This window comes from Vitis vinifera, chromosome 9 (genome assembly GCF_030704535.1).
Source record: "Vitis vinifera cultivar Pinot Noir 40024 chromosome 9, ASM3070453v1".
Taxonomy (NCBI): Eukaryota; Viridiplantae; Streptophyta; class Magnoliopsida; order Vitales; family Vitaceae; genus Vitis; species Vitis vinifera.
Window position 1 is genome coordinate 22,918,620 of NC_081813.1, and position 25,374 is coordinate 22,943,993.

The following is a 25,374-nucleotide window of genomic DNA, read 5'->3' on the forward strand; positions in this document are numbered from 1 at the left end:
AAATTTCAAGGACAGCTTGAATATTGATTTTTAAACCAGAATAGTTATCATAGAGGAGGTAGTTCTCTTTACCATAATACATCTAGTCCCACTTGACTTTAGAAGCTGAAGAGGAATCAAAGTAGCTGGTTCCAGAGCCTGGACGACAAAGAGAAAAACTCAAAAGGGTAGAAAGAGAAAGATAGACCAGTTCAATAAAATGAAAAGCAAAGAAAAGCATACCTGAGCAGCTTCATCAATCACAACAGCATCAAACAGATGATTTTCAGAGGATCTGCCAAATTTGTGAGTTGATATAGATTCAGAGCAGACTCCATATAGATCTCCACCACAGCCACTCAATGTAGCTACCACAATTTCAGCTTCCCTTAATATGGACTTCCGCAATTTATGTTTGAGAGCTTTGCTTTCTTCATTAGCTTTCCTCTCTTGTGCTTGAGCAGTGGCAAGGTCTCTACAGATTTCCTTCTTTTGCTCATACAGTCTTCGTAGCTTCACCTCAATTTCTGCATCAGATGTTTCCTTTATGTCATCCACCCTGGGAGTCTCATCATCCAAAGAACTCTTCAATTCTGAGTTTTTACCCCGTAAGTTAGCACGCTTGGCTTCATACAACCTAATTCGTTCTACTAACTTTTCAAGACTAGCCCGGAGTGCTGAAGTATCCCCACTCAAATCATTCTTTGGATCAGTAAGATCCATCCTCTCTCCCACCAAACGCTGATCAACAAGTGTATCAATAAAGAATGGAAGTGAATTTTGATGTACAGTTTTTACATTTCCAACCCTCACAAGATATGGCTTGTACATATTCCCATCGCTACTGTAAAGGCCTTCACTAGATATTCTTGATACCAACTCATCAACCGCAGCATTAGATTGAGCACAAATGAGCACCCTTTGTCTCACAGAAGTTCCCATTGGTTTTAAACTCTGTTCTACATCCTCATTCAATTGCCTAGCCAAGGCTGCATCCTGCCATGCCCTTGCAACTGCAGCAGACTGGCTCATCTTCGGCCTTGAATTGGTGAATACTATGCTACTTTGTTTCACACTTCCATCTACAGAATTTTTCATATTAACCCCTTTTAAAGGGGAAGCGAGCAGACCACTGACGATGGCCACAATAGTCCTGGTCTTCCCAGTACCTAAACATGAATGTAGTTCAAAACGCATTAGCACATTATAGAGTGTAAAATGCAGATTCTGATAATTATTGCAGTGTAAAATCATACATACCTGGTGGACCCTGGATAAGGGATAAGTCAAAATTTTTCTTTGAATCAGGAGAGGCAATAGCAACACTGATAGCTTGAAGTTGACTGCTGTTATATGATGATTCAAGTATTCGCTGCAAGGGCTGGGACAATTTACTCGGATCTAGTTTTCTAGACTCACTGCGACCAAGAGAACCATTGAAAGGTTTCAAGATCATTGGTAGTATGGGGATATCATTTATTGATGACAGTGCATGGAATTCTCGGAGTTGAGATGTAATGCTCATGACACGACTTAGATACCACTTGCTCCGCTCAATAAGAAGCTTTCTAGCTCGATTCAAACGTGAAGAACCATTTTGAAGATAGAACCTGATGACTAGAACATTTGATCTGCTCTTACTGTCTTTCTCACGTCTCTCCACCTGTGTAAGAGTAGCAGAAACAATAGAATATATCAAGTAAAATATTGGAATTCACCAAATATACATTAAATTCTAATATATGGAGAGCCACCCATGTATTTACACAGCTTCTTATTTGATGATATATCATTTAGGAATTATTTAGTTTTTTTTTTTTTTTCTGAAAGGCAAATAAAGAAATTATATTAACAACACCAAGCAAAGCCGCACCAAATACACAGGTGATATACAGAGGACAAAAAGCCCAAAATACAAAAGATAGGGCAACAAAATAAAAGTCCCTTCATGGGACCCTACTGAATTTATAAAATCTATCATAGATAGGGAACCACCCCCACCCACCTCTCCCACCCTTCCCCACAACCCACACACACAAAAATAAAAAATCAATATACAATTTAACCCACATCAAAAGGTTACAAAGAAAAGTGAGTTTAAACACTTGATCAGGCATCTCTTTGCTTTTAAAATATCTCTAGTTCCTCTCCTTCCATAAAGTCCAAAGTGCACAATAGAGCAACCCTCCAGACCTTTTTTTATTATTTGCCAACAAAAGCACCATGCCATCCGAAGAGGGTTTGTCTTACTAAACTTGGCATCACCCACACAATTCCAAATAAGGAAAACACCAAATTCCATAACACCCCGTCTTTGCACAATGCAGAAGGATGTGATTTATCGATTCTTCATAGATGGAAAACATCAATTCACCAGAGACCACTCTCTCCTTTGTAATTGATCTAGTGTCAAAACCTTGCGCCAAGATGCTTCCAAGCAAAAAAAACTAACTTTAGTCAAAACCATAGAATTCTTAATAGTCCTCATAGGGAAAACTTCTGCTCTTTCCTACCCTAAAAAAAGAGTGATTTGACTAAAAATTTTCCCTTTTTTACATCCATCCATTCCATTTTGATTCCTCATCCCTTCTAACATCCTTACCCTAAAGCCTAAAAAAGAAAGCCTCAACCCTTTCAGAAAAGTGAGGATTCCAATACCCTCCCTCGCCTTGATGATCGAATATATCCGCCACCTAAACATCCTTTGTCAAAGTTATGGAATATAACAAGGGGCAAGACTCTCTTAGAGTATAATCACCACACCATTTGTCCTTTCAGAACTTCACCCTTCTCTCATTACCTAGTTTGAAAGAGGTTAAGCTATTAAAATTCTCCCAATCTCTCCCAATGGCCTTCCACAAACCTATACCAAAACCATCCTTACTTTCTCAGGAGCACCAACCTCTCTTCTCCTCCCTATATTTTTCAACAATAACCTGCCTCCATAGGGACTCATTCTTTGAGGCATACATCCAAATCCACTTTACATTTCTCTCTGCAAGCAATCTCCCATCCACCAAGTGAGGTTTTTTTTAATAAAGAACCCCCTCCTCACAAAAAAGCCCCTTTGAATCTTCTCAATCCTATAACTCACCTTCTTGCAAATAACAAATAGAGTCATGTGATAAGTGGGCAAGCTTGACAAAGTGCTCTTGATAAAAGTAAGCCCCGTCCCCTCCCTTGGAAAGATATTGCCTTTTCCAATAGTCAACCTCTTATGAACTCTCTCTACCATAGAATGCCAACCAGCCCTCGATTTAAAGCATGCACCTAGAAGAAGACCCAAATACATAGCTAGGAGTTCACCCTTCCTACACCCCAACTCAACCACCAATTCCTCCATATAAGGAACATTGCTCATCGGAATTAACTCACTTTTCCCCAAATTGATCCTCAAACCTTAGATGACTTCAAGCCACATGAAGATCTAACTTAGATAAAGAATTTGGTCTTGGTTAGACATCAACAAATAAAAGATGGGACACCTCCACACCATCACCACCCTTTCCACAAGGCTTAAACCCCAAGATATATCCTCCTTCCCTCGCCTTCTTCAATAAACAAGTTAGTGCCTCCATAGCTAATACAAACAAATATGGGGCAAGGTGATCCCCTTGCCTTAATCCTCAAAGAGCTTTGAAAGGAGCCACTAGGGGATCCATTTACTAGCACTGAAAATCTAGTTGTAGAGATGCAACATTTGATCTAATTAATCCATTTCTGACCAAACCCTAATTTGTCAAGAATATCTAGCAAATAAGCCTAACTAACATGATCATAAGTCTTTTCTATGTCAAGCTTGCATATCGAACCATTTAAACCATTCTTCAGCCTTGAGTCAATTGTAACATTGGCATTTAGAACCACATCTAAGTGTTGCCTTCCTCCACAAAAGCATTCTAAGAATTATAAGTAATTGACCCCACCACCTTGTTCAAGATAGTTGGTAAAACCTTAACAAGCAACTTATATAAACCACTCACCGAGCTAATAGGCCAAAAAATCCTTCAACTCCTTTGCCCTTCCATTCTTAGGGATCATTACCAAGAAGGTGGCATCTAAGCTTCTTTCAAGAGAACTGAACTCATAGAACTCCTTGAAGAAGCTCATCACCTCAAGCTTCACAAATCCCAACCAAGTTTGCCAAAACACCACTATGAAACCTTTTAAACCTAGAGCTTTATCCCCATCCATTGAATTCAAAGTTGAGACAATCTCCTATGTGAAAGGAAGTGCCTCAATATCATGCCTACACAAAGTGTCCAACATCATCCCGTTGATTCTTGGTCTTTAATCACTTGTACTAGATAAAGGAATGAGTTACCTGTTCCTTTATCTCCTCTTCAAATAGGCAACCACCATTCACTTTAATCCTAGATAAGAAACTCCTCTTTGTATAGGCGTTCAGCCTTTTTGAGAAATAATTTGGTGTTTCTGTCCCCTCCCCTCAACCAAATTTACCTAGATTTCTACTTCCACAAGGCCTCTACCAATAAGGCCCATTGAAGGCACTCCTCCTTGTCTACCCCTACTAGCTTTAGCTTTTTCAGCATTAAGCATATTTCCTCTTTTCTTTGCATCCCAAAAGTTCACCTTTCTTAAGGCCATCTCCTTTCTAAATGAGACATGGTCAAACAACTCATGGTTCCACACCTTCAAATCTGTCTTCAAAACCTTCAACTTAGAAGCCAGAATAAACTGTAAGACCCACTAAACCTGTATCCCACCCACCAGCCCCTTAGTAAGTCTCTGAACCCATCCACTTTTAACCACTTTCTTTCAAATTTGAAGGGAGTTTTTCCCCTCCTTATTTTGCCCCTAAGTAAAATAAGAGAGTGATCTAACCCTAGTTTTGGCAAAACACTTTTCAAAAGGCCTTTGAAATGGTTTTCCCACTCATCTAGCACTAAGAATTAGTCTAGTCTCGAATGTGATTGATCGTTCTCACGCCCACACCAAGTGAATGAACCCCCATTCAACAAAATATCCTGCAGTTCAAGTCCTCAATAATCTCTGAAAAACATCTCATGGAAGTTGTTAGGCCATTTTTGTTTTTTCCTTCCCCCAAAAGTCTGACCATGTTAAAACCCCTGTCAACGCACCATGGATCATCCCACAAACCTCTAATATCCCCCAATTCAACCGAAAAGTCTTCCTTTCCCCTACTATAGGAAGGATCATAAACTCCCATGAATACCTAAACAAAGCATCCTCATAACATTTGAATCAACATGAAATTGAAAACATCCCCACTTCCAAGACAACCAATTCAAGCACTCCATCCCCTGCTACCAAGATTCTGTCAGTAGCTCCCTAAGCCTCTATTGCACCCTAATCTACACATCTTCTACCCTCTAGATTCCTTACCAACCCCATTAATATGCCATTGATCTTTGTCTCCTACATACAAACCACATCTACTCTCTCAGATCTAATCAAAGACATAAAAATCCTTCTTTTTTCCTTGTAATTGATCCTCCTTACATTCTAAGAGAGAATTCTCACTTTCATTACTTCCCTACAACTAGGCCCCAACCACCCTTACCAATAGCATCTTCCTTCCTTTTTGCTTGTTTATAGTTCACTAATTCCACAGCTCCCTCTCGGTTTTTAAAATTTTCCATATTTTCTTCGTCTTTTTCCCTTTTCTTGCCTCTAGTTTTCTTAATAGAGTTAATATTTCCTCCTTGAACCCCTCAATGGACATCCTTGGATATATGCTAAACTTAACCATCTTGACATAAGACCATTGCTCGAAGGGACAAAACTCACCTCACACCACCCCTCCCCCTTGTCAAAGACTTCTCCCCTAGCTCTCTCCCAAATACCCTTTGGTATCCCTCCTGCATGGAAGACCCTTTACCCATTCCAAAACAGCTACCCCACCCTCTAGAAGAATCGAGACAAAGAAGCCCATCTAGGCCATGACCACTCTTAGATGATCACAGCATCAGCCCTGATGAAGGAGGCAATGATGAAGGTTGGAACAACACTTTGCGAGGGAGTCACCCTTAGGACCGGTTGTTCCTATCAAGGATGAAAAAATCGGTTTTTGTGGATATATTGATAATTGGATTTTATGGAGATATCAGAATGTATCGAGAAATATTGATGGAAATTTTGACCAAAAAAAAATTGATAAAACAAAAATTGATTAAAACTCATGAAAATATTGAGAAAACTCAAAAAAATAAAATAAAATAAGGAATAACACATATATTAAACTTGTTTTAACGAAGACAACACTGGCTCCAGATCATCAAAGTTCCCCCATCTCCCCACTAAGCAGTTCCACAAGAAGTCCTCCAATTTTTTACCTCCATTTCACCTAGTTGGATCCATATCTCATCACCTATCACTAGCTTAGCCCTCCCCACAGCATTAAAAACAGCTAGAGTGCTCTTATTGTTAAGGCCACCAACCCCTAGGAAGTGGAGCTTCTTGGCTAAAGCAACCTAACCTCCTAGAAGGCCTTAACCTTCTGGAAAAACTAACATGAATTTCTTTCCCTCACCAATTCAAACAGAGCACTAAATATCCACACTATTGCTCTGCAATTTGAGCAAAAAACCCTCCCCCATTCCTTCCAAACACTGCAAAGGGGGGACAACTTCTCCTTTACAACATGGTTCCACTCCTTCAAGAAGCCAAGACAGGCTCTTCTCCCAAAACTTGATCCAGATGGAAAAATCACCACCTCTAACAACAATCTACTTTCTACCCTTACTAGTCTCTCCCACACAGATTTTAAAAGAGTCAGATTTCACCTCAAGCCACACTTTACCAGATATGATTACCTTAACAAATGAATTTACTTCAAACTGTGAAGGATAGTAGAGTAAAAAATAAAAATAAACATATAAACCTACAAATTGGATAAAATGTTGTTACTCCATAAGTGGAATTAACTGGTCAAAGATTAAGAAAGGTTAACAATATAGGAAGGATGAAGTATCAAGCAGTTGGAATCAAGTGCTGTCATGGAGAAAATTTGGGAATCTGAGTATTGGGGTTTCATTAGGGTTTATACAAGAATTGTTTGGAATGAATTAGTACATAAATAGGACTATACAGCAGTTGGTCTAGGGTTTCTACGCCATGCGAGTAATAATTAAGGATTTAAATGGTATCAATAGAAAAGGTCTGAAGAAGAGGCATTGCAAGGAAAAAAAATAAAAAATTGAGAAGAAAGAGAAAGACTAGCACCACACTGAGAGGGTCTACGAACTGACGCTAGGATATATCGGTATCACAATAGGGTTAGCATTACATCACACAACCTTAAGATCTTCAAACCTCCTGAAAATGTTGTTATTTTCAATCCCCTAAAAGAAACAACATGTTCAAATTATCAAATAGAGCGAGCATGATATAAGGAAGGATGAGATATCCATCAAGACAAACCAAAGGCAACAATACCAACTGCCACTTAAATATCACCGAGCATATCTCAAAATCTAAATCTATTTACACTCAATAGAAGCCAGTAAAATACCAATCCAAATCTAGGGACTTCAAAAAGGTATTGAATCCCAATAAACACCTCCAATGTTGGCTCCTAGCTTTTCCAAATGACATGCATCTACTTGGTTGATCTAAGCTTCCAAAGAAAGGAATAGCCCAGGCCTCTAGAGAAATCCACTGTACTGTACATGGCAGGATCATATCTTGAAGATCCTTTTCTAACTTGAAACACCTAGGAAATGACAATAGTTGAATCCCCTCTACCAGAAGGCAACTAAAAGCCTGCAAGGTTGCTTTTATCAATTCCTCCAATAAATCTAGGAGCTCCCCTATCGGTAACCAGGCTCAACCCTGTTTGCTTAGGGAAAGCTCTAACCATATTGCCTCCAAGATTTCTAAATACTCCACCAATCCCCATTTGTCCTATATTGTAATGAACAACCATCAAAATTAAGCTTAAGTCAGCGTAGAGGAGGGGCACCCACTAAGTCCTGATCACCTCACTCCCAAAGTCACCACAAGCTCCCTCCCTTCCAGAAAAATCATACTAATGGGGTACAAGCTCTATATATAGATCACCAACTTCACAATCCTAGTATGATAACAAGAAGGAAATAGAAACAGAAAAACAATAATAAAAATAAATAAATAAATAAATAAAAATAAAAATAAACAAATAAACAAACTAGCGCTTCCTACTAAAACTTAAAAATGAATCCTAGTAGAATAAGGAAAACCTAACACTCCATCTAAAACCCAAAATCAAATCCTATTAGAATAAGGAATAGTAACTCCTATACCCACTAAAGCACGGCATTAGGCTGGACTCTAAGCTTGCTCTTGGACCCATCTAGAACTTAGTAATGAAGGATCATTTGCTCTCTCTTAATGAAGCTATAAACAAAATATCAAATATATGCTTTCACACTTTGTCAAATTAAATTTCAGTTTCCTTCCAAAAAAAAACCTCCTAGAAGTTTGTCGAATTCAATTTCAGTTTCCTTCAAAAAAAAACCTCCTAGAAGTTAGAAAAATTTTAAGCAGAGTTTATGATCATATGTACAATGAACAACATAAAGATCATCAATCAGAAGGATAAAAACATCTAATTCATGACAATTGTAAAAGAAATGTCATCAATTTGAAAAACTAAGGATAGACCAATGCAGTCAGAGTAGATAACAGAAATGTAACTTTTTGCAACTGTAAAAGACTTGCTCAACTCTTTCTTAAGTTTTCATAAAACTATATAATGGAATACCTTTCCAACCATATGAACTTCATGGGAAGAATTTTGCAGGGGCTGTCTGGTTAGCAAAACAAGGTCATTTTCTGAAAAGGTTCTATAGGCTGCAGAATCACTGCCATCATGAACACAGCGAACAAGATGAAAGTCATCAATCCTCTCAACTGACAAAACAGATGCACTGCCACAACACATGCCTTCAGATGAAGACATTTCTAGAAAGGAACTATGTAACTGTGCTTTAAATTCTTCCAAAACCAATGGCCGGAAAATGTCAACATATTGGTCAGGTGATTCAAAACACATGGGAACCTCCTTTAATTTATTAACAGTTTGACTCTCATCTTTGCTTGCAGATGCTAACCCTACTGTGACAAAGTAATCTATCTCCAAAATGGGTCTATACCAGTCATCAAGCTTTGGAGGCTTGAACCTTTTGACTCCAGCATCCAGCTTACGCAGATAGCCAGATCTATTTTCTCCAGGTAATTGAAGTTGAATGACTTGCCGTTTTGGAATAGAGGCACTTGGTTTAGTCAGACATGACTGATGAGGTTTCAAAGATTTGACGGCTAGCTCCCAAGGATCATCAGCAATATCACGTACTGACTCCTTTATGGCTGTTTCACCAGTTTTTAAAGCCACTCTGTTGAGTGCTTGATCCATAATTTTGAGATTGGCAGTTTTATCAGATGTGCTCACCAAATTACCTTTAAACTGGGATGGGAAGGAGTCTTTCACTTTGAATTTGGAGTTTATTTCCTTTCTCCTACTATCTACACTTTTTGGTTTGGGATGAGAGGCAGATATTTGTCTGTCCTTTGTTGTATCCAATTCCTGCTTCTGAGAAGCAAGACCAGAAGTATCTGAATCATCTCTTTGCTGGAAAGCCTCCAAAAATTGCTTTGAGGTGTCATATTCAGAAATACTCTTCCTTGCAAGGTCATCTTGTGATGCTTCTTTATCAGCACCAGGCGCCACAGGCTTGCCATGCACCATGCAGTGACTTAACTCATTGTCAGATAGGATGACCTTATTGGAAGAAATTTGTTTTTCTGTTTCATCATCTGAAAGAATAATTACACTGTTGTTATCCATTTTGTTAGATACAGTTACTGAATCCAGAATCTGCACATCCATGTCGTCTGAGGCAAAAGGTTGCAAATCTGAAGCTGAGTGCTGTCTCTCAAAGGATGAATCCTCAGAGAAAAAAGCTTTTGACTTCAAGTCTGTCTTTCCAACAATACAAGAAGCTTCATTCGATAATGAAACGGAAAGGTGAGCTACTTGTTCCGTCAATTCATCCATCATAAGGCTATCTAAATCAAAAAGAAAAAATACATAAGGTAAAGTAGAAAATAAAATAATGATGACTGTGATTCTGTGGCGATGAAAAACCAATAAAAAAACAACTTCAAAATAAAGGATAAGCTCACCACATGAAATAAGATTTTCAATGGCCCTAATAAACGATGCGGACTTATCGCTGCATGACCCTTTAAGTAAATGTAGCAATGAAATCATAGTTTGTCTCCAATATCTGGCTATCACTGGAACTCTTGACTTTCCCCAGTCCATCAAATCCAGAAGCCATTTAAAGTCAACTACATTTTCTACCATCATCCCAGAACTTCCATCCAGGTTATGAAATGATAGTTGAAGTTTTTCAAAAACAACAGGGAGGATCTCAAGTAAGCGGGCACAAGTGAGCTGAAACCACAAAGAATGAGAAAACAATGCCTATCAATGAAGCCAAACTAAAATACATCTTGAGATAAAATAAGGCATTAAACTCCACCAAGAATGAGAAACTACAAAGAATGAGAAAACAATTCCTTACCTAAGACATGGCCTAATGTTAGAAATGGTCTCAGATACTTATTTTGTCTCAATTCCTATCTTATCTGAATCCCTTTGTAAAAATGCTCTTGTAAAGGAAGGTCCTCTGGAAACCCGTGAGAAAGAGATGGGAAGTAGAGACGTAAGGGAAAGCAGTTACATACATGCTAAAGCAGGGAAACATGGGCTTATTTCAAGGCTGGGGTAGGGCATAGATACTAGGAGCATGGTAATTCGATTTGGTTTAGGGCTTAGACTTGCATCAATTTTCTCTATCCTCTAAGATTTCTCTCTTGTTTATAGTGATATGTTGGATCTTGGCATTTGTACCTCAATCTAAGATGCTTGCTAAGTAATGGTGGTGTTTGTTTTTTGGTTGAATAGAAAAAGCCAAAATATTTGGCTTTTTCTATTCAGCTAAAAGTAACCTATTGACATCATCTAACATAACTAAATTGAATCTATTGATAACGAGTTCACTTTAGTTATGTTGGATGATGTCAACAAATTACTTTTAGCTGAATAGAAAAAGCCAAATATTTTGGCTTTTTCTTTTCAGCCAAAAAACAAACACCACCTTAATGACTTAACAACTTAATTTAAGTCATTAAGTGGATTAAGCATGCTTGATAAAATAACTTAATGCCAAAATTTAAAGTTAAAAATAACTTTAAGTATTAAGTCAAAATAATTAACTTATTCTAAATCACAAATCTCCTTTGCCCCATTTGTCCATATCCAATGAGAGTTTCTTTTACAATCATGATTCCACATCTATGACTCATTTTTTTATAGTAAATATTGTATATTTATTTTGCATATCTACAATATTTTTAATATGGATAACAAACAAATTTATTGCTTAAGATTAATGAAGATAAAAGTTAGTTAAAATTAATGAGGGTAAAAATTAATTAAAATTAATAAGGCTAAGTAAGTAATTTTGACCATTTCAAAAAATTAAATTCATTTTATCAAACAACCTTAATACCTAAAGTAAAAATAAAGTAATACGATTTAAGTCAACAACTTAAAAATAATTCAACTTAAAGTCAACTTGATTCATTAAGTAATAAGTATTAAATTTTATCACACACTGTCTAAGTATCTAACCACACCCCACCCAACAAATGAATATCAAAACTTCTCAGGGCCCCAACAAGTAGCATTAGAGCACAAGTTCTATCTAAGGTGTTGAGGTGTTGAGGTGTTGAGTTGTTGAATACACAAGAGAGTGAAAGAACTATTATGATTTTAGTTGAAGATCAATTACTTATCCTTTGTGATTTCTCAATGGCTTATAGTAGATTGTCCCATCTCACCTCTGGATGTAGGGATGACTTAACAAACCACATTAAATACTGCTAAGTGCATGTTTAATTATTTACTCACTTATGATGGGCATTGGTATTGGTGCATCAATCTAATAATACCCTACCCAACAAAAGCTTAATCTGAGCCCCCATCGAATCTGGTAAAATATGAAGCGTGGTAACACCAATCTATAGGAGATGTCTTTAAGAGAAAAGACTGCAATCCATCAAAACTGATCCACAATTGTTAGGCCTACCCATCTAGATGTTGACCAAATATTTAGGATTTACCATGTAAAGGATCACCCAAAATGACACCCAGAGTCATTAAATACCATTCCAAATGAACGCTTTGGGGCTTACACACAATCACATTGTTATGTGAGGCCTGATGGTACCAGGCTCAACCCTTAGCCTGGAGAATTTGTATTATATTCATGCAATCTAGAGGGGTATTTCGGGAACTTTTGGCTCTGTTAGCCACAAATGCTTTTGAGGAGGTGTATAGACAGGGAGTTGCCAAAAAGGCATTATATTATGTATCCTATATTATTTCTACCTTAGAGAATGTAGATGCAGTTTATCCATGAACTTAGGTCAACTTAGAGCGAAATACATGATTGTCACTTTCATATATTCTCTTTTTTTTTTCTTTTTTCTTTTTTGATAAGTAAAGAGAATTCTTTTTTTGTTGCTAATAATCATTTTTTTTCAACAAAATGAGCATGCAAGCCACACACTCGCATGCACACATTACTCCCCCCCTCTTTCCTCCACACGCAGTCACTCCGTACTGATGCTTTTGTTCTTTTTGATAATAATGCATGATTTTCGAACAAATAACCAAGAGTTAACTAAGGAAATAAAATTTAAAGGCAGACATTATACTCAACTAGAAGCTTGAGATAATACCTGAGAGATTTTATAATCAACAAATGCCTTTCCTTCAACCAAGCACTTGCGTATAAAGGGCCATGTAATTTCTGATAATAAGCAACTGAACTTCTCCCGAGATTTTGAGTCATCCACTGATGAATGTCCATTAACATTTTCAGGAAAAGAATCAAATGCTGGCTGCCTCAAGAATCCTCCTTGTGAGGAGAACTTTGAAATATTTTTGATACCAGATGAATGCCTTTGTGGATCTGAGGTACATATAACCCCTTCTTTGAGTAGTTTGCATAAAACAAAGAAGAAATGGTGTAAAGTCTCAAAATTTAATAGGACTGAATCCACTTGGACCTGGAAAAGCACAAACAAGAAAGCGTTGTAAGGGAAACAAGGAAGAACTTGTCAAGAAGGTCTTATCATTTTTTAAGACCTACCACATGGCACCCCTATTTGCTAAGGGGCATCCTCTTATTGCAAGAAAATATCAGCCCTTGTCAATCATGTTGTGATTTGTGCTTCTGCAATAGGACAAGTATGATCTGACATCCCACAGTGCTTGATTTAGAGGACAACAATCTATTCTCCAAATACAGGTGATGGAAAAAAAGAGGGTTTTCTTAACCAATTAAAAAAAAAAAAACAAAGACTAGCATAGAGCGCAACTTCAAGAAAAGACAGGAGTGCATACGACCATCCAAGAAGGTCTGCATGAAAGCCATCTAGTTGATTTCAGGTTTAACTAATATACTGTTTTTTATGGATAAAAAGGAGAATTTTATAGAGAGAAACACCAAACGAGTGTCCCAAAGTATACAGGAAGTATACAAAGAATGCCTAAAAGCGCCACCAGAAAACAGAGAGGGACAACAAAAAACAGGTCTCCCTCACCTAAAGCCCAACCAGTCCACAAAATCTACAGTGGAAGAAGGAATAGAAGCTGTAAACAACTTAGACCACGCCCAAAGATTACAAAGAAAATATAATTTAAGCCCTAGGTTTAACAAATATACTTAGGTCAGGTCATATAAAACAAGAAGCCAACCTAAAATGCAGACCAAGAATAAGAGTTACCAGTCTCAAAGCATGTCTCAGGCCATTATAAGTGGCTGACATAGACAGCGTGCAGGAGCAAAGGAACTGCAAACAGTGGGCAAGGCCACGCATGTTTGAAACTTGTTCCAAGAGACACTTGCCAACTTGTCTCACATTCTGCATCAAATAGAAAAATATTATGTTCGACTCTTGGTGAAAGCTCAATCATGCAGAGGAGGGGGAGTAGGAAGGAAGGAATTCATTACTACATCACTTCAGTCATAAAGGACAAACTACATGATGTACAAAATGTAGATAAGTAATAAGTACATCATTGGGTTCCAGAAGCAAAAGGATCAAGCTCTCCCCCATCCTTGGTTCCCAAATCCACTGTTTCCGAAGCTCTTCTTGCTCCATTTGAACTATATAATGCGCAGTCAACCTGTAGTACACCTCCAGAATGAGTACTCATAAGATCATGCAGCTACCACTAGCTTACTAATCCAAAAAAATACACAAAAATGGAGGCTATATATCACAGAAATCAAATTGTAATGATATGGGGAACAACAGTGTAATAAAGATATGGCTAACGATTTTGAAATAAAATGTTAGAAACCTCTTAAATGTTCTTATTAAAGGGATACACATTGTTGACACTTTCATCGAGTTTTGGGACTCCTTCCCATCCCCACCATCATCCGAACCAGTTGGAACCTTCCATCCAAATGAAGATGAGATTTCTTTTGCAGAGAAAGACAGCCAATTCTTAACAGGAACTTCCATTTCTGCATTCTTTTCAGGTTCTACTAAAGCAAAACGAGAACGAGCCCAGAAAACAGCCTTAGAGACTGATATTGGGAGGACCGAGGGATTGATTTCAACTAAAACTTCAAGCCATAACATCGGAATGCACCTCCACCTTCTACAGTCTTGAGAGGTGATTTTACTCTGTTCACTGTATTCACTCCAAGAACTAGAATGTTTCTCTTCAACATCAAGGACAAAAGGAAGCTCATCATCATCTTCCTCGTCATCCAACTCAATAATCATGCTTTGGTCAATACTGGGATGCTTGCAGCAATTCAGCATTGAGGTTACCAAGGCAGCAGCATCAGACACAATAAGAGTTTCAATAAGATCAAAGGCAGGCCGTCGCAGAGAATTCTCAAGTGAAGAATCTTTCAGAGATGAAACAAGAGAAGGGCCCCTGTCCAATAAAATCACATAAAAAATTAGCCATATATAAGTTTGTCTTTGCACACAATCCTTGTCCAATAAACTCCTTGTGCAACTGGGATTTGGAGAAAAAGAAACAAAACAGTGGGAAAGAAACGAAAAGAAAATATCCCCCTTTTTCTTTTCAGGAAGGAAATCAAAAAGGCCCTGCAGGGCAAAAAATGCTTGTTGAGAGTTTCTATCCCTGTTTTACGAGAAAGAGAAGTAGAATGGTGAAGTACAAAATTATCCAACTTCTATAAATTTCATCTTATTCCAATTTTCTCCACCTTTAAGACAGATTTATTCTGTGGAAGACCCTGCTTTCCCATCCAATCTGCAATAACACATCTGCCTGAACCAAAGGAGAGAGTGAAACTTAAATAATTTCTTCTTTTTCTCCAAATTCCCAGTTCCAACTTCAATCTTTAAGTATTAATCTGAAGAAAAAGTTCCAAAGACGTATTCAAGAAAAGCTAGTTCTGGTTTTTTTCCAAACAAGGCAGATACATAAAGCATATGACCAGCAAAAAATCATCCACATACAAATTGTAATCAAGCACATACTACAAAAATGACATACCACATATGTGCACATTCAAAGGGTGGAGACGGAGGATTCATTTTATAACCTCGGAGTATAATAAGAAGAGCTATCTGAAAATACAAACGTGCATTAAACAGCAAGACTAATGATCCAAAAGTGAAAAAATATCTAAGAGCAATTGAAAATATTACAGGGACATATACTAAATGGCTATTCTTTTAACAATATAGAGGAAGAATTAAGAACCTGGCAAGCCTTTTTTCTCATTAGAGAACTGAAGTTCCTGCTCACATTTACTTGATGAAGAAGAAAGTAAATAAAATGCCTTCGTTGTTGTTCATGTTCCCCATCTTGCAAAGCTTCAAGAGACTGAATAGATTTGATTGTAATATCAGCAATGTCAGTAAAAAATTGCTTGCACAATGTACACTGGCTCTTTGAAGATACATGTAAAAATGAAAAATTATTCAAAAGATAGTAGAATGATTGACTGGCATGCCTGCAGAAAAGGCTGAAAAAGATCAAAAATTTCTTTATGGCTCTTCTCATTTTGGGTATGAAAACACTGACTCAGTAATGTGTTGCGCATCACAGTTGGAGATAATGTAGACCTCAACCAAAGCTTATATCCTTAAAGCAAGCCAAAGAAGAAATTGTCACTAACATGTCTTGAAAAAAATTTTTGGCAAATAAAATGGTTGAACCTACCAAGCATTTCAAAAAGCAGTCTCAAACAAACAACCGCATGAGAAAATTCTAGTGAATCATCACTGATATGATTGAGTACAATACTAAAGAATATTGGATAGCGTTCCAATATGCCTTCTTCTAATGCTGGAGGCTCTAAGAACCCAAGCCTTCAAGTTACAGAAAAAAGAAACTGTCAGCAGAAAAGCAAGGACAAAAGGAAAGAGATGCTAAAAAACAGTATCAAAACCACTTACAATGCTTTGATTCCAAGCCATACAGATATACGCTCCAGCTGCACTCTTGGTCTTGAGGTCTCAAAAGTTGATGGTAAAACATCTGTCTCCAAAAGGCCAATGCATTTCTTGAGAAACGGCTGCAAGGGTTCCAATTCTGTTGCTTCCCTACACACAATTAGATTAATGTATAAATTAGAACCGGGATATACATGGCCATGAAGCAAAAGTAAAGTTTCAAACAGAATCTTATCTTAAAGTACCCTACTAAATAAGACAATTAACAAGCACTTGGAATTTTGAGAGCCCATGTTTCAAGCTAGAAGCGAGTGTCCTTAGATGTTCTCTGTTTAGCAACAGACCTCAATGAATCCACAGCAATTAAACAAATAACCAACAGCATTATCACAGTTAGCATTAGTCAGCTATACCTTAATTTTCCAAGATATCCAGCCAAGCGATGACCAATGGTACGTACTCTTCTTTTAAAGAAAAATAATGCATAAACACCCTGCAGTAAATCAGTTTGATTGACAAGGTAAATATATGAAATGAATTGAAAGCCAATGAATAGAATGCACAAACAAATCATCCAAAAACAAAAATCCGTACAGGGTATTGTTGATGTCCTTCCAAAGTCAGTTCATGCTTATCATCGATTGTTTCAATAAATATTTGAAACTCAGTGACCAAGGACTGGTCATCGAACAGGCAGGGGAATGTCAAAACCTGTTGGAAACACAACCACAATTACCAAGATCCAATTCCTTACATGTGCAAAAAATATCAGACACTAGAATTAAAAAAAGAAAAAAAAACGCATAAAATTTATGTTCTTTAGAACAAAAGCAAGCAAAACCCATATTACAAAAGTTCAGTTGCGAAATTATGCTTATCCACTCTTCTAGTTCCCAAGTTTTAAGATATGGAGACTTGGCTAAAAATGATCTCTATAACAGGTATGTGAAATTAGATATGGCTAAAAAAACTAAATATTTATGTGATTGAGAAATATATCTACTTTGTTCTTTACTGTATCTATCCTATCAATTGCGATTAATGCAAAATCATATAATTTTAAGGCATAGAGGAGATTAACAAAAAGATGTCATTTTTTGGTCAAATTTTTATTTTTTGAAATTTCAAACTTCTGTTAAGATCTATTGGGGAATCGTATACGTGATGTAAGACAATCCTAAAAGGGTTGTCTTAGAGTCTTACTAAGGCCTTCTAGGAGTCTCACCTAGGAGAAGGGGAAAAAAATCAATGGAGTCTCACTATTGAACAATGCAACACATGCAAAAGGAACAAATATTATTTAATCACTCTATCTTGATTTAAATCAATTAGCCTTATTTATAAGCCTCTCTAAGAAATTCAAATTTACTAAGATTCTAATAACTTATTATGGCTCTAATTCCAATACTCCTAGTATAATTCTAATAATTAGCTAATTGAAATACAAAAAATACTAATCTTAATTTAATTCCAATTAATACCAAGTCACTTAAAGTTTATTTATTCTTTTTCTTCCCTTTCTTGAATATACTTTAAAAAGGCTTTCTCCCATCAATAAGTCTTAAATAACAATTTGTTAGTACAAGTAGTGCAACTTTAAATTTTAAATTAAAATGTTTTCATCAAACTAAAACAATATTTATCTTTTTTACAAGAAGTTTTGTACTTGTATGTGGATAAAATTAAACTATTTGAAGTACAACCTGCATACTTATCTCCATAACTGATTTTATTTTATTATTTACATCTTTAACCACTTAATCAGTCACTATTTCAATTTAGTCAAAGTATTGATCTAGTTTATATATTGAGTGCAGAATGGTGGTCTTGTGGCCAAGAGTCACAAGGAAGTGTGAAATTTGGCACCCCTTTGTTTATGTTGGACAACATGAAAAGAAAGAAATAGAAGAAATTTTGAAGGGGTAAAGATTCAAACTCAATGGAGAAGGATTCTTTCTTCAAATTGTTCTTATGGGATAGAGACTTGAAGGTAGTTAATGTAAATTCTTGGATGGATTTTGAGGATAGTTTAGCCTTGGGTTGGTCTAGGTTTTCTTGTTTTCTGAAGTGGTGTGCCTTGTATATACTCCATGTGTACTAGCTTGCACCCTTTTTGTTAGGCGCTCTGTTGATGAAGGCTTTATTTGACTATTCTCAATCATGTTAACTTACCACTGTCTTTCCCATATGTGAGAACCTAGTCTTTATCATCTTTCAGTTTATCTTTGATCAAAGCTTTCTTCTTAGACTTATCTAATCAATCAAATCAAGTCATCTTCTCCCTTCCAAATTTCATATGGAAATCAAAAGCTTCATCAAAGGTCAAGGTATTTGCTTAATTAGTAGCCAATAAAAAGGTTAATAACAACTTGCTTCAAGTGAGGAAGGCCTTTCAAGGCCCTTAGTCCAAATGTTTGCACTCTATGTACGGGCAGTGGAGAATTAATAGATCACCTCTTTTTACATTACACGATGACTTTAGAGTTATGGCACAAACTATTTAGTTCAGCCAATTTGGCTTAGATACCTCCTAGAAGTGTTAGTGACATGTTCACCATTTCTTTTATGGTTTTTGGAACATTTCTAAACGCAAAGTTCTTCGGCAAATCGTTTGTCTTCATTGATTTAAATAGTATATAGGAAATAAATACAAGGATTTTTTAGGACAAGTGAAGGTCTACTGAAACAATATGGGATCTAGTTTACTTCTTTTCATCTTTTTGGGCCTCTACTATAGCTTTCTAGGGCATTCCTCTCAACATAATTCAACTTGATTGGATGTCGACATCTAGATCCAAAGGGTTAAAATAGCAATATCGAGTTGTTTGATGTATACTGGGGAGTTATTTCTTTTCTATTGTTTTGATCAGGTTTTGTAAAGTAGGGAAGGATTTCTCATCCTTCTCCTTCATTTTAATAAAAATCTGTTTGTTTCTGATAAAAAATAAATAAATAAGATAGTGACATCTCTATATCATTTTAAAATTAACAAAGTTTGCTAATAGACTTAAAAATTGACCTATATTTCTGACTTCACTTCCCCATGAAAACGCATTTTCTCTCAAACGCCTAAGATACAAAATGTACAAGGTTTTTCATCATTACACACAAAAAAGAAAAAACAAATTACTTAGAAATCAATCAACGGTGTCAGAACTAAAGACACATATCCGACAAGGATGCCATACCTGCACCCATTATAATGTTGCATTGACACAAGAACCTTGGGAAAATTGAAGGGTCAAGATATCATAGAGCAAAACCAAGAAATATATGGATAGTAGCAAAAACACACACAAGAAGAACTTAGTCCTACTTATCAAAGAAGAAAAAAGGAAAAAGAAAAGCGAAAAAATAACTTAGTCCTAGAAAAAACACTGACACAAATTTGAACATGAATTCACCAAAACTAAACATAGGTTAAATAGGTAGATGTTATGGAAAAATTATGCAATCTACAAAAATATAAAAAATATTGCAGAGGCTTCCAGCTCTAGAAAAGCCATAACTCAAAGGGCAATAGATACATTAGGGACAATATTGAATAAGAGTAGTCAAGCCTCCATAATCACCTTATATCTGGTAGTCACAGCTTGCAAGTAAAAGATAAGAACCATAAATAAATTATCCTATCTAAGAGATCCACATGAAAATACTAGGTAGATTATATGATTGTTGGCAATCCAAAGTTGTTGGATCCTAAAAATCAAGTGTTATTAGATCATCCCAAGAAGGAGGTCCAAATAACTAATAGGCTCTCCATGACCACAAACAGAACCTGCTAATCGTACAGTCTACAGCAGTGAATGGTGACACATTGCCCTTATTTTGAAGAATCTCAAGAGGATTGTATTGAATCCCCATGCAATTAGTCATAAAATCCTTCATAATGGAAAGCAACAACTAAAGAGGAGCCTTCACTCTTTTAGTAATGCTTCAAGTTGATATTATGTTATAAATATGGGGTTATCAAGTTTGCTACTACAAAATATTTTGGCAATGTTGCTAATTTTTTCTTCCTTTTTTTTTTTTTCATTGTATTGCTAAACCTCATTCTAGTACGACTTCTGTAATTGATATTTGAGCTTGAAGATTGCATCTTTTCAGGAAAAATGAGATTGAAGGACATCTCCAAATTGCAATTTTTTTTTTTTTTTTTTTTGATCAAAAATGAAGATAAATTTTATTGACATAAGAAAGAGAGAAGGATGAGGGGTCCTTCTCACAAACATACAACACCAAATCAAAAATAGAGTATACTCCACCATACAATTAGAACAACACAAAATAACATAAAACCAAGTACAACTTCTCATAATGTTATCCACCCTCTAAGAATTACAAACCGAAAGCCAACTTAATCGAAAAAATTAAGTGGAACTTCCTTAAAAGCAACAGAGCAAGAGGCTTCCTCAAAAGTCCTAACATTTCTTTCGTGCCACACAATCCAAATAATAGTGAGGCAAGCAATTTGTCAAAGAGTCTTGCCTCTCAATGAATTCCCCAATCCTCTAAAAGAGATAATCAACATGTCTCCGATACTTCTAGGTGGCACCCAATCCATATGGGCTAAACTGAAGAGCTTATGCCAAAGCCCCAAGGACAATATAGAAAATCCCCAAACTGTAATTAACCTTGTGAATAATGTCAGGAATACCAGGTTGTGCATTCAGATGCTTATTCAGGATGTGAAACAGACTTTATCTGAGTTCAATAATTTTGCTCGTGTGTTTTCTGCATAACTAATAAGTTGGTAGATGTTATTTCCAACCAAGCTTATCTTTAGGTTTTAACATATTTGGTCTTATAATTTTCCATCTGATGTAACTTATTTGTGAAGATGGTATTCAGGTTACTTGTATACCAAGAAGACATAAGACGCCTTTTTCAGATGAATGAGATTTCCTATATTCTGAACCAAAAAAAAAAATGCAACAGAAGCTACCAAGAATCAACATTTATGACGGGAAAAAAATAGAAGTGTAAATCATCGCATTAAGGATTAAAACACGAGTGCAAGGAAAAAGTCAAAGATCAAAACGACATAAATACCTCAAACATGACACTAACAACTTCAGCATTGTCACGCTCAGGGATATATTCTCCCCCAGCTAATCTTGCATTGATCTCTTTCAAGTGCTGACCAACCCTTTCTTCATCAAGGCTTCGAAGCACTGAAAGAAGGGGACTAATGGAACTGGAATCATACTCCATACTGTACATATCTTGAGCTTGATGATGCTGAGAGATGCATAGTGTGCATTTCCGCATTTCTACAGACATCCTCTTCCATAAAAGTTTGAGAGGAGAATCATTAGACTCATCGGTTGAGTAATTATAGAAAGTTTCCAAAAGAGGCCCCATTAACTCCCAGGAGCCACACCAAATATGATCTTCACTAGGTAAATCAATCAAGAAGTTAAATGCATCTGAAAACCTGAACTCAAAACATGAAAAAAGATTCCTTGTTAGATGGTAAGAGACAGCAAAGAAAAAAAAAATAGATTGAGACCTAAAATAGACTTTAATAAAAAAAAATATTTATAAGCAAATTTTAAAAAGGGTTAAAGCACAGTAAAATAATAAAGTTAATAACACAGACAACTATTGTTAACATGAACATGCTTTTCCATAAGAAAGTCCACAATTTGGTTGTGGATCCAATGGTATGGATAGAGAGACAGGGGAAGGAAAAAGAATGAAAACAAAAGACAAATTTTATTTTTTTTTTTTTGATAGGAAACTACAAAGGAATATATTGAAAAAAAAAAGTACAAGAGAAGGATGAGGAATCCTCCCACCAAAGAAAAACAAAACTACAAGGAATCAAATATAAGAAAATACAAAGTAAAAACAAGCAAACTCTCTAGTTAGACCAACCCATTGGGATTACATGCCGCTAACCAATCAAGTTGTAACACATTAAGGGGAATCCCCTTAAAAACCTTAGAACAAAAAGCCCAAAGAGAAGCAAGGAAATGAATAGAGTCCCAAAAGTTCTCTGAATTCCTTGCTTTATCCTCAAAAATCCTTGCATTTCTTTCCCGCCACACCACCCAAATTAAAGCGATGCACGCAGCTTGCCATCAAAACAATCCCTCTCTTAGAAGATCCAAAACCATTAAAATTAGTAGATAACATGTCAAAGATGCTCCTTGGGAGGACCCAATCCGTCTTTGCTAATTAAAATAATCTGTGCCACAACCCCATGAAAAACAAAAGACAAGTAAAAAAAGAATATGACAAACTTTCAAGCTACAAGCATGAATAAGGTATAACTAGGTGTGAGGAACAACGAGGAAATGGAAGAATATGAACCTCTAAAATACAGTGTTTCACATTCTTAAAAAGGTATATACTTTCAATGGGTAAGCCATCTAAAGATTTCCCCATACTAAAAAGTAGTAATCAAAATTAAAGATACCATGAAATTTCCAACTATGTGATATTTGGATGATGAATGCACAATTTAAGTGTTCACCATCACATGAAAAAAGCTTGTCATCATCTTACCAAAGAATAAAAAATTCACCACAACTAAGGTAATACAAGGTTGTTTTCTGGTTTACCAAATAATTAAAATTTTAAAATTCAAAATGTTAAATTCTTTTCTTTTCCTACATTTTTATCATTCAAACGGAAACAAACTCAATCATACAAAGCATATAAAATTCCAACTTTTCTTTGATGTTCCAGTGCATTGCATAAAGAACCATGTGATAAAATCATAACTGCACAAGTAATATCATAAACAAACGGCCGTCAAAGGGTAGCTACACAGTAGTGCCACCTAGCAAATAGCAATGAACCAAAGGTCCCAAGTTCGAGCATCCCTAATATTTATGTGGTACAAAGAAGAAGGATGGCAGCCCATATCACCCACTTGCAGTTGAGATAAATGTTCCCCCTGCCTGGGTGGATTCCCGGCCATTGGAGAAAAAAAAACTATTCATAACCCAGGGTATTTAAGTGGTGTAGAGAAAAGTGATGGCGGCCTATGTCACCCACTAGTAGCTGAGATAAATGTCTAGCAGTCAAGATGGATTCCCCACTATCAAGGGGAAAAAAAAAAAATCATAGCATGACGTATTTAAAATGGTGTAGAGAAGAGGGATGGTGGCCCATATCACCCACTAGCAGTTGAGATAAACGTCTCACTGTCAGTGTGAATTCCATGTTATGGGGGGAAAAAAAACCTAATCACAGCCTTACATTTTGCTACATCAGCAATTGAGATAAAAATAAAATAAAAGCACACTGGGGCTTTGCATCACCTATAATAAAGACAAATGCTTATCATAAAAAAGAAAGCACTAATCATAGACAAACATTTCAATCTATAAGCACACTAATGCTCAAGTTTGATTGCTGATAGAATGTCAACTTACATCTTTAAAATTTACACTCAACCAACCTGATACGACTATTTGGCTTTGTTAAGGAGCACTTTTCATTACTTTTTATAAACAAAATTAAAGAAAATTCAAACAATAGTTTTATTTTACAACCTTATGGAAGGAAAGAAATGAAAGAGTATTCAATGACACTGAACGTTCTGACCAAGCTTTAAAACTTTCTTTTTTGTACACTTTTGTGAATTGGGGTAAGGTGTATTTAGAGGATCATTCTTTGTCCTTAATTGATTTTATAGAGTGGCTTTTGTCTAGATAGGAGAAAGGTTTTTTTCTCTCTTTTGCCTAGCTTCTTGGGTGTTGCTTGTATACTTCGTGTGTACTCTTTTCGCCTCTTCTAGGCTTTTCTAATACAATCTCTTATTTGCCTATCAAAAAAAAATTGTTTTACTTTACAATACACAAGTTTGGAAACACAACTGGAGATAATCATAAATGAAAGTTCAACCCTCAGTTTTTTTTCAAGAAAATGCAGGGAAGAAAAGAAATTAAGAGTAAATTAAATTTTAGGACATGGAAAAAAAATACTAATCAAAAAAGGTGTTTTGCTCAATTGACCCAGACATAGCCATCTGGCTTTGTGGAGCCAATTTCTACTCTTAAGAAAAAACATAAAAACAGAGGCATCAAAATTCTGTCTTCCTTTTAGTTACCTCTGTTTTCTTGGTAACTGAACAGATTCTAAACAAACAACAAAAAAGAACACTAGAATTCAAGTCAGTCACCAAGAAAAACACATTAAACAATAAAAACTCTGGTTGGTTACCAAGATAATGCATGAAAACTTAAGTATCCAAAATTCATCAATTCAAAATTCTCCCGTCAACGTGGAACAAAAAGAAACTCCACCATTTTCTCCATAACTAAACAGACTCTAATCCAAACATAAAAATAAATAAATAAAATTTAAAATTTAAAAATAAAAACACAATAAAATGAAATCTCACCACTGAGTCCATTGGTTGGTGAGATAATGTAGGAAAACAAAAGAACCCAAAATTGACCCAGCAAAAAATTTCCACCCCCATTATGTGAGACAAAAGAAACTCCATTCATTTAAGCCCAATACAATATAAACACAAAAAATCAAAATTGTATTATTTTTCCTTGTTTCCTCCATTTTCTGGTAACCAAACTCTAAATAGGCTCTCAAAGAAAAGGCAAGACCAACACTAAAACTCAATTTGATCACTGACAAAACACACCAAACAATAAAATCTCCTTTTGGTTGCCAGGATAATGCAGGAAAAGAATTAAAAAATTAAACCAAAATTCTCGAATCAAAAGTTTCCAGCACCCCTGATCCAAAACAACAAGAAACTCCCCTCAACTAAACCCAAACCAAATCGGAAAGAAAAAAAACCACTAAAACTCAATTCAATTACCAATACAAACACATTAAACAATAGAACCGCCATTTGGTTGCCAAGATAATGCAGCACAATATAAAAACCTAAAACTCACTAATCAAAAAATTTGCCTTCTCATAATC

At 36.0% G+C, this 25,374-nt stretch overlaps 1 protein-coding gene across 2 annotated transcripts in view; it reads right to left on the reverse strand.

Moving 5' to 3' along the window:
• The window catches only part of LOC100265030 (uncharacterized), a 47,211-nt gene that overhangs the window by 20,583 nt on the left and 1,254 nt on the right, over positions 1-25,374 (reverse strand). The window contains exons 2-18 of one of the 2 annotated variants that reach the window (XM_010656979.3): positions 21,523-21,907; positions 17,065-17,181; positions 16,884-16,963; positions 16,474-16,620; positions 16,238-16,386; positions 16,029-16,159; positions 15,776-15,898; positions 15,566-15,639; positions 14,384-14,974; positions 14,095-14,206; positions 13,804-13,941; positions 12,754-13,083; positions 10,126-10,399; positions 8,705-10,008; positions 1,240-1,642; positions 223-1,148; positions 73-138 (exon numbers count right to left, since the gene is read on the reverse strand). In XM_010656979.3, coding sequence (XP_010655281.1) covers positions 73-138; positions 223-1,148; positions 1,240-1,642; positions 8,705-10,008; positions 10,126-10,399; positions 12,754-13,083; positions 13,804-13,941; positions 14,095-14,206; positions 14,384-14,974; positions 15,566-15,639; positions 15,776-15,898; positions 16,029-16,159; positions 16,238-16,386; positions 16,474-16,620; positions 16,884-16,963; positions 17,065-17,181; positions 21,523-21,907 — 5,350 coding nt within the window. The remainder of the gene's footprint in view (positions 1-72; positions 139-222; positions 1,149-1,239; positions 1,643-8,704; positions 10,009-10,125; positions 10,400-12,753; positions 13,084-13,803; positions 13,942-14,094; positions 14,207-14,383; positions 14,975-15,565; positions 15,640-15,775; positions 15,899-16,028; positions 16,160-16,237; positions 16,387-16,473; positions 16,621-16,883; positions 16,964-17,064; positions 17,182-21,522; positions 21,908-25,374) is intronic. The other variant, XM_019222267.2, reaches the window with a different exon arrangement.